Genomic DNA, 10,444 nt, shown 5'->3' on the forward strand with positions numbered 1-10,444 from the left:
TGGTAACCAGCCTTTTATTAAACATCCTGCTCTGAGAATGTAATCGTCTGATAAGTTAAAGAACTTAAAGAGCTGGTTAATTGGACAAGTACTCAGATATTAAGTGGCAGTGAACAGTACCACAACAATATATATATTATACTTAAGTACATAAAAAAGAGTACTTTTATATTTTAACTAAAGTAGGAATATAATATTTGTGTATTTATATAAATATGAATATAAATATTTAATATTTAAAACACTGAGAAAGCTTATAGCTGGTGGTGATTCACATCACTGACACTGTGTGGCCCTTCTGGTGCTTATTCTAATTTCTTGAACTGAAATATTGTAAAGTATTATTCATCATGCAAGCATTTATAATCCAGCGAGCAAAACAGTTTTATTAGTTTGAAGAATTTATAAATTATATCTGATCTGTCGAGTACTGCAAAGTCCGCTCCACTGTTCTCCAAAAACCCTCAGATGGTTTTGAGCCAGACAGCGTCAATCCAGGGGCCGTAGACCAAGAAGCAGGAGTCCAGTCTCTTGACTGTAAATTCGTATAACCTGTCCGGAATCAGATTGTTGACCTTGATGCAGTAGCTCACGCATGTCAGCGTGGCCATCTGGGTTCTTAGAGGTTCGGTGGTTGGATGTAGGAGCTTGTAGTGGATCTTGAACTGCTCGCCTGTCTCGTGCTGCTCCTGCTCCTCGATACCCCAGTGCAGAACGACGGAGTTCGAGGAGGCAGCACACAGGGCTTTGTCGAACACCACTGGCTTTTTGATGCTCAGGGCCAGACAAAGCTGTGGGACTTCACTGCTTCTGGCCTCTGAGATGAGCTTGTGCTTGAGATGGACACTACCAGGCACCATCGCTTCTTCAAACTCCACAGCCACCTTCAGAAGACTGGCTATTTTCCCCTGAATGGCGTCTTCTTCTTCCAGCACGAGCGACCCAAGCCGAATTCGGCCGACGAGGGCCTCTAGCTCTGCGCGGCCCCTGCTGAGCATGGAGTAGAGCTCTTCCAGGAGGGCCAGCTGAACCTTTACTTGGGCGTTGCCCATCTTCTTCATCCGCTGGAGCCTCCACGGGTCGATGAGGTGCAGGACTGTGGAGTTTAGGGTGTAGTTGTGGTCGTGCTCAGGATAATTGTGCATGATCTCAATGTAGAAGGAGCACCTTCTGAGAAACTCCAGCTTGTGGGCGTAGGCCCGGAGCAGAGCAGGAGTCACTTGCATGGTGAGCAGATACATTATGTACTGTTCGGTGTCGTCGGGAGCCGGCGGCATGTCTGGCTGGGAGGGGGTATCACCATTGCCTTCATCCATTTGGCCCCCAGTACTTCAGGTGAGGTCTTCACGGGAATCCTGTAGTACAAACAGCTCAGTCAGTCTATGCTGGATGAAGTTCTCTCTAGTCAAACGTTCATAAGCCAGACCTTCAGCTTGAATACATTCAAATGGAATAATTGAGGCTAATGAGAGCTGTAATGTGATTTGGACCTCATTACCGCACATCCAATAGCAAAGAACCAGGTTCTGTAACGCTGAGTGCGCTGGATGCTTGGAAATATGCCTTCATTTAACTGCCTACAGCCACAGACTCGGCTGAGGTGATTAGCATTGCTTTTAAATAAAATTAATAAGAAACGGTTTCTAAAAAAAAAACATTTTTCTAAAAAGCTGATGTACTTTTAATTTGTTACTTTTTTAGAATAATGTGATATCAGAAAAATTACGATCAAAATGAAAATATTGTAAAAAGTTAAAAAAAGAGATCAAAAGATAAAATGTTGATCAAACTAAAATGGAAGTGATCAATAATTAAATATTTACATTAATAAAACAAAACAAATCTATAACTAAGAGCATAAAAATGTTATAAAAGACAAAATAGATTGAATAAATATGGTTTTAGTTCATGTCTTCATATGTTTTCTTTTTTTCTGTCTTTTACTAATTACTAACTATATAAAGCTGCTTTGTGATGACAACAGTTGTAAAAAGCTCTACAAATAAATTTGACTCGACTTGACTAGTTTGTTTTTAAAGATTTCTGAGAGATAATTTTGTCCTGTAGAGCCCAATATATATAAACTTATTATAAATTATATTATAAACTAATAATATATTTTTAGAATCTGATGCAGAAAATAACTGGATGAGGAGCGCTCTATGCTCGGTGCTCGATATATAAGCACTGTTTGGGTTCAGCAGTCCTTGACTTAGGACCTACAGTATATAGTGCACTATATACAAAAATGCTCATTTTATTTATCTCTATTTTATTATAATTTAGTCCATCCATATATATATATGTATATATATATGTTTTGTATTTTTTAAATTTAGGTCTGATATTTGGGTGTAGAGGCCAGTTTAAACAATGCATGTAAGTAAGGGGCCTCTGAGATCCAGTCTGGGTCTATAATAAATATTTATTGGCAGATTCATTCAAAAACAATGAAAAAGTTCAGGTAGGTGTCTGGATCTCTTCCTGTTTGCTCACTCAGAACATCGCTACGACTCAGTTTCTCGCCCAGTAATATAACCACATCTGCTTCACATCTGGTGGTTGGTTACAGAGTACAGATGAAAGGAACCCGCTAACGCTGTTAAGGTGTAAGAACAACAGGAAGGCCTGCTCCCCTTTGAGGAAAGGGTGCGTTTTACAAGATGTATGAGCCAAAAAGCTGCCATGAGCAGTCGACGTGAGAACAAGCGCAGTCTATGTGTTTGACCTATGGCCTACAGTAGAATCTTAGCCAGGAGGGTGGAGTTTCAGGAGTGGTTCTCCTCAAAGAGCTGCAGTTGTTGCACAGAGCTTGTACTGTGTCAGTCTATACCCTCTGCGGGCGTGGACAAGAACATGCCTGCACCCAGGTTCCTACGCGTATGTGCAAAGATCTTAGACACCCAAGAAAAGTAGGTTCAACAGATTTAGACTGTCAAAACTATATCAGTATATGTCAGTGTCTACCTGTAATTAACTCTATATAACATTAGAATAAACCCAAATAAACATAAAGTCAGTGGTCAGTGAGAGTATCTATCTGTAATTAACTCTATATAACATTAGAATAAACCCTAATAAACATAAAGTCAGTGGTCAGTGAGTGTCTACCTGCAATTAACTCTATATAACATTATAATAAACCCAAATAAACATAAAGTCAGGGGTCAGTGAGAGTGTCTACCTGTAATTAACTCTATATAACATTAAAATAAACCCAAATAAATATAAAGTCAGTGGTCAGTGAGTGTCTACCTGTAATTAACTCTATATAACATTAGAATAAACCCAAATAAACATAAAGTCAGGGGTCAGTGAGAGTGTCTACCTGTAATTAACTCTATATAACATTAGAATAAACCCTAATAAACATAAAGTCAGTGGTCAGTGAGTGTCTACCTGCAATTAACTCTATATAACATTAAAATAAACCCAAATAAACATAAAGTCAGTGGTCAGTGAGTGTCTACCTGTAATTAACTCTATATAACATTAGAATAAACCCAAATAAACATAAAGTCAGTGGTCAGTGAGAGTGTCTACCTGTAATTAACTCTATATAACATTAGAATAATCCTAAACATAGCTCACTACATATTGTATCTAATTTATAATTGTATTTTTATTTACAATTATGTAAATTATATATATATATATATATATATATATATATATATATATATATATATATATATAAAGAAAGTAAACAACAAGCATTTTGTATGTTTTCTAAAACAAACTAAAAATATAGTTTATGGTATTAAAGGTATATTTAGGTATTTTCTGGTGCATGCTGTGCACAGACAAAAAAACGTTTATTTTTATTTCTTAAGTAATAAATTTTATATTTATTGAATGTATTTTGTATTATTAATATATTATTTAATAATTAATTAGGGTAATAAATGATTTAATTACCACACTGATGTTGCAAATGTCTCAAAAACTCAAATATCCAATTTCACACAGTAGGCTTTAAATGATTCAGTATAGATGAGTTAACAACAGCAGCAAAGTCAAATGCCAACAAGCTAGCTAGTTTAACAGCCTCGGGTTTCTGTTTATCTGCTATTTTAATAAATAAATGAAAGCAAGCCACAGCCCCACTAGCATTTAAAATCAGCATTAATTCATACTGAAAAAACTGAAATATCAGAAACAGCTGTCTGCTGGAGGGGCAGGAAGGTGTGGCTGCAGTTCTGAACTGAACCACTAGAGGCGCTGATAGTGCGGCTCTGCAGCTGGACACCACTGGGCTGCTTCGCATTTTAGCAAAACCACAAATTATTCATTATTTTTTAAATAAACGAAATTAATTCGGACTGACCGGATTAAAACAAAAACTATTGACTGTTTTGTGGCGGATTAGATCAGAAAATTATCTGTTAAAATGATTATTTTCTACAAAACAACCAACCTGCTGCACTGTTAGCCGGAACTGCCTGTTAGCTGTTTTCAAAGCTGTTCAGCGTCGCCATGGAAACCCGTGACATCCTACTTACAGATTCAAGCTACTTTAAGCTGCACCCACTGCTGATACAGATGTGCAAATGCACACACACAGCTGGTCTAGTCCCTGTAAAGAAGAAGTACTGCCAATAGAATAGGACTCTCTGGAGCAGATCAACATCATGACCCTATTGGCTCCATGCTGCCTAATAATGCCAGGCGTGGGCTAGAGGAGTATAAAGCCCCCCAGCATTGAGGAGCTGTGGAGCAGTGGAGGAACTGTGTTCTCTGGAATGATGGTGGAGGAGCTCCATCCAGTACTTTTGGGATGAGGTGGGGTGGTGATCATCATCATCCAACACTCTGACCTCAGTAATGCTCTTGTCTCTGAATGCAATCAAATCCTCACAGCAATGCTCCTCCTCCAAAATCTAGTAGAAAGTCTTCTTCTCTGGACAGTAGAGACAGTGACTCCAACAGAAGCAGGATCAGCTCTTTTAATAGCCTTGATTTCAGAAGAAACAGTGAATGAGCAGGTGTCCCAATACTTTTGTCCATAGGGTATTCTAATATGCTTACATTGCTTCCGCTTTCTATTAATGTGTACTCCTTATTTCCTAATGTATTTGGCCCACAATGACCAAAGGTATCCAGACACCATGTCAAATTAGTGCATTCACTGTTTTTAGGATGCAACCAGTGCTGACATACACACACACACACACACACACACACACACACACACACACACACACACACACACACTTTAACAGCTTGTATATCTTCCTTTGAAATGCACTGCAAATTAAACACTGCCTGCCATGAGCAGCCACACATGACCTGAAGGTCACCGGGCCCAATGCTAAGCGCAGGCTAGAGGCCTGTAAATCCTGTAAATCCCCCCCCCCCCAGGCTTGGGCTGTGGGGTTCTCTAGAGTGATGATGGTGCTCCGTCTAGTATCGCTGGGCTGAGCTGAAGTGGCAGGGCTAATCCTCCAGCATCCCTACATGACCTCAATGCACCTGTCAAATCTGCACACCAGAGTTAAGAGGCGAGGTCATTAGACAGCAGATCCAGTAGGTGGCAGTACTGGTCAACAGTTGCAGCTCTGTGAGTGCTGAAGTGATGAAGACGCTGCCTGATGCCTGAGACACTGTTCTACCAGAGTTCTGAGAAGAGTTCGGCTCTAGAACCTGCTTTTAAAATCAGATCATTAAAATGGTGGAGGGATACATGCTGCAGGGTGTAGTGCGGCTACAGAAAGTAGTCCCTAAAGAGAACTGCATTAGTTCAGATTCTCTATTCACTATTTTACCTTCATCATCATCATCATCATCATCATTCCATATAAAACTCAGAAGACTCGTGTAGCTTCACTGGTGGGTTTGGATAGGAGATAAATTATGGGCTGTATCGGTGTAACTGTAGTCATGGCGACCAAGGCCTGCTTCCATTCACCTCCACTGTAGAGAGATCAGAGTGGGTCAGTTTCTCTACAGTGAAGCTCAGATTCACACCACCTTACTTCAAGCCCTGCAAGATCCTAAATAAACATCTCCAATCAAAGCTGGGAACCTATATACTTATCAAGCATTATTAATATTTATTAATAATATTTGTTATGATAACATTCTAAATTCATCAACTCTACATGCATTAAAAAGATGGTTGACAGGTGTCGTATAAAGCTGCCTAGGCTCCCTAACTCAAAGTGGAGTGAAACTAAATGATTGGCACCACGAGCAGCGGCTGAACCCTGAGGTATGTGCTGGACCGTTGCTGTCTGGACACTTGTAAGTGACATTATTGATTTCATGTGATGCGAGCTATTCCTGTTGGGTGGATGAGACTAATACTAGAAGCACCCTTCAGTCCCAGATTCTCTCACCTGGTCCACAAAGATAAAACATGAGCCCTCAAGGGAACATGCTGTTCATTTGGGAGGGCCCTTCTGCCCTTTTGGAGGAGGGGGGGGTGGGTGAGCTGGAGGCTGTGGGTATAGGCTCTGTACATCAAGGAAACTCGAGGCTCGAGGCTGCCAAGTGAGAAAGTATTAGGCAAGACCGTGGCTAATTCAGAATAAACGGCCTTTAGTCTCGTTCTGTGAATCACACCTTTTCACCCCATGTTTTACTCGTAAGTGATATCACCACTGACGCCCATAAATCTGCTGCAGAAAGGTCACACCCTGGCTGACCCTAACCAGATCTTGAGATGTGGTCAGCTGGGCAGAACCTCGAAGTTGCAAACTTTGCAAACTTACAAACAGTTCACCCCTTACATTTTAGTAGACCTAACCATCCGCCATAACATTAGCACCACCATTAGTGCATTCTATTGAGTAGGCCCCCTTGTGCAACCACAGCAGACCTGACCATTTGAGGCATGGACTCCACAAGACCTCTGAAGCTGTCTTGCTGTGGAGTCTGGCACCAAGTCTAACGTTAGCAGCAGATCCTTTAAGAAGTCCTGTAAGTTGTGAGGTGGGCAGGACCTCCATGAGCATCAGTGAAAAGCCTTGGGTGATCATAACCCTGTCGCCAGTTCACCGGTTGTCATTGTTCCTTGGAGCATAGCGGGGGTCCACGGCCTGCGCCACACACACACCCTACCATCAGCCAGAAATAATCGGAACCGTGACTTATCGGCAGGTTGCACTCATGTTGCCAGTCCACTAGGGTCCCAGGTGAGGTGCTGTGTCCAGTGTCACGCTGATGGGTCTTCTGCTCCCATATCCCATTGAAGCTAAAGAACGCTGCACTGACCTGCGGAGTCCTATTCTATATGGCAATATAGCAATATGTGCAACTTAAAGTAGCAGATTGCATTCATTATACAAGGTGTCCACAAACTTTTGGACACATAGTGCATATAACTAACCGTGGGACGATTATACAAGGCCATAGGCTCATAATGTGACACAGGGCCAGAGTAAACACTGGTGTACTATTCTGACACACACACACTGGGTAACATTGCGTACTCGGCCATAACTCCCTCTCCTTAGCTTTGCACTCTTCTTCATATCCTCGACTGCCAGAGTTCTGCTGTGTCAAGCCCTGATTTATTGCCGTATACCATCTGGGCATACTTCATGTTGCTTGCTTTGCACACTCACTTAAATAGTCTGAGGCCTTGTCATGTGTTCTGGCCACTTCTCGGCTGAGCTAGAGGGCCTCCACGTGAGTCTCTTTGGCCTTATACTCCAGTGCCCACTGGTTGACTGTGGCTGACTCGTTCAGAACATCTCCAAATCTTCAGGGCAGGCCTTGTGGGGAAGGCCTTGTATGCAGTGGCCATGGGCGCCCAAGACTCAAGGCTGATGCTCATGGAGGCCCCACTTAGGCACAACTTACAGTACTTAAAGGACCTGCAGCTAACATCTGAAGGTGTCCAGATACCACAGCAGGACACCTTCAGAGGTCTTGTGGAGTTTCTACCTTGATGAGTCTAGAACTAGAACTCTGTCCTTCACATAAAAACACTAGAAGGCCTGTCCACCTCGAGGCACATATCAGAGGCGCGGGATCGTGTCTACTTCTAAGAGAGTTATACCTCACCCCGTCTCGCTCTTCCAAGCTGTTACATAATTACTGCAGGCTGCGGTTATGAGAATGTCATTAATACTGCACGTTGTAATGAATCTGCTGGATCCATTTGGAATACCAGGCTGTCTAGTACTGCAGACGACTCTTTACAAACAAGAGGTTTCCAGCGTGAAGAAGAGCAGGCAAAGAAGCATTTAGGCATTTAAATGAGTCTTAAAATATAGTATAAAATAATAATACCATATACAGTGTCTCTGGAGGTGTCTCCTACAGGCCGGCACTGTTCCTGCAACTGGCGTGCAGGTTCTGAATCTGTGATTGCAGCTCAGCAGTAATGCTGTGATATAGCTGTTGGTGGCTAAGCTGTTGCTAGGTGGTTGCTAAGGTGCCGCTCTGGTATAGGCATGTGGTAAAATGTGGGTTGCCAAAATGTATGCCTAAAAGATGGTTGGTCCACTATTTTGGGCTAATAGAGCTGTGTCCACAAACCTTTGTCAAAATGTGGTGTGCCAAAACTTTTGCCCAAAAATGATTGGCCCAAAAGATCACCCCAAGCCCAATCTATGAAAATTCTATGTTATTGCTAGACTTGGTGACTGTAGCTTGAAAATGTGACCTGGAGAGGAGTTTGAATTTATGGGTGAAAAATTTACGGACGCATTTCAATGCATTCCTATGGAGGTGTTTTGGCCACAATAATTTTTTTCTAACACTTTCTATACAAAAACGATTTCACTTATCCAAAAGCTGAAGTATAATGAAAGTATAATATAATATATATGTATATTGTACACAAGCACACTATTGGAGAGCAGGACGGATGTGTCAGAGATAGAACAGCGTCTGTATTTTGAAAACTGTAGGAGGAGTATTAGGCATATCCGACAATTTGCGTTTTTTTCTAAATGCTCTTAATCCCTTTACATATATTTGTTACTGTGCCTTTAAATCTCTGCATTGTTCATCTGATTTAGACTAAAGGTCTTCTGTCTGTCTGGCATTTTCTTTTCTTTTCTTCATGGTTTCATGGCTTTATGCACCTTAAAAACAGTCAGAAATTCATTTTTACAGGTTTCACAAGTTTCAGACCCGTTCCACAGGCCTCTGTTGTAACTGTGCCTTTAAGACTGACAGATAGACAATGAGCTCTGTTCCGATTGGCTGAACTGTCCAGATAAGCCTGAAATGCACCTTATCGCCTCAGTACGGACGCACAGTGCTGTAGGTGGAGTAGGTGGATTTGGGCCCAGTGCCACACTGTTACACATCCTCAGAGTTCAGTGTCTGAAAAAAGCAAGATCCTCAGGGACCTGCACAATGTTTGGCAGGTGGGTTTAACGCAAACGCAAAGGGGCTCTGTATGGTAATAATATACACTAATCTGCCATAACATTAGCACCACCTGGCGATATTGACTAGGTCCACCCTGTGCCACCACAACAGATCTGACCATTCGAGGCATGGACTCTCTGCAGGTGTCCTGTCGTATCTGGCCCCAAGACTATTTGGCGTGCACATGACCCTGTCGCCGGTTCACCGGTTGTCCTTCTTTGGAGCACCTTTCTTGGTAGGTACTCACCACTGAACACCAGGAGCACAAGATCCACAAGATCCACAAGATCCAGTCGCCTAGAACATCACAGTTTGGTTCTTGTCGAAGTGTCTCTGATTCAGTGTCTAAGTGGTTGCTAATGAATTGCTATGGTGAAACTGTTGGTTGCCAAGGTGTTGCTAGGTGGTTGGTAAGGTGTTGCTGTTGTAAAGCTGTTGTTTGCTACGGTGTTGCTAGGTGGTTGCTAAGGTATTGCTGTGGTATAGCTGTTGGCTGTTAAGGTGTTGCTAGGTGGTTGCTAAGGTGTTGCTGTGGTACAGCTGTTGTTTGCTAAGGTGTTGCTAGGTGGTTGCTAAGGTGTTGCTGTGGTACAGCTGTTGGCTGCTAAGGTGTTGCAAGGTGGTTGCGAAGGTGTTGCGGTGGTACAGCTGTTGGCTGCTAAGGTGTTGCTAGGTGGTTACTAAGGTGTTGCTGTGGTATAGCTGTTGGCTGCTAAGGTGTTGCTGTGGCATAGCTTGTAGTTGCTTTAGTGTTGCTGGGTAGTTGCTAGGGTGTTGCTGTGGTATAGCTGTTATTTGCTACAGTGTTGCTAGTTGGTTGCAAAGGTGTTGCTGTGGTATGGCTGTTGGCTGCTTAGGTGTTGCTGTGGTATAGCTGTTGGCTGCTAAGGTGTTGCTAGGTGGTTGCTAAGGTGTTGCTGTGGTATAGCTGTTGGCTGCTAAGGTGTTGCTAGGTGGTTGCTAAGGTGTTGCTGTGGTATAGCTGTTGTTTGCTTGCTAGATGGATTCAAGAATTGGAAATGGGCTGGTTTTGCAGCTCTGTTACTCTGATTAATTGATTAAGACTGATTGTTGTTAATTGTTGTTAATTGTTGGACAGATGATCAAACGCTTA

General features: G+C 42.2%; 1 protein-coding gene across 1 annotated transcript; it reads right to left on the minus strand.

Moving 5' to 3' along the window:
• Window positions 1-464: 464 nt before the first annotated feature.
• On the minus strand, window positions 465-1,316 carry LOC140543388 (fibronectin type III domain-containing protein 11-like). Its single transcript, XM_072666512.1, has one exon. It carries the CDS (start codon window positions 1,314-1,316, stop codon window positions 465-467), a length of 852 nt encoding a protein of 283 aa, XP_072522613.1.
• Between the last annotated feature and the right edge of the window lie 9,128 nt (window positions 1,317-10,444).

The sequence above is a fragment of the Salminus brasiliensis genome, chromosome 21, assembly GCF_030463535.1.
Source record: "Salminus brasiliensis chromosome 21, fSalBra1.hap2, whole genome shotgun sequence".
NCBI classification, from domain to species: Eukaryota; Metazoa; Chordata; class Actinopteri; order Characiformes; family Bryconidae; genus Salminus; species Salminus brasiliensis.

Coding starts and splice junctions, on each gene's coding strand:
- LOC140543388 (XM_072666512.1), bottom strand. CDS start 1,316: ATGGATGAAGGCAATGGTGATACCCCCTCCCAGCCAGACATGCCGCCG.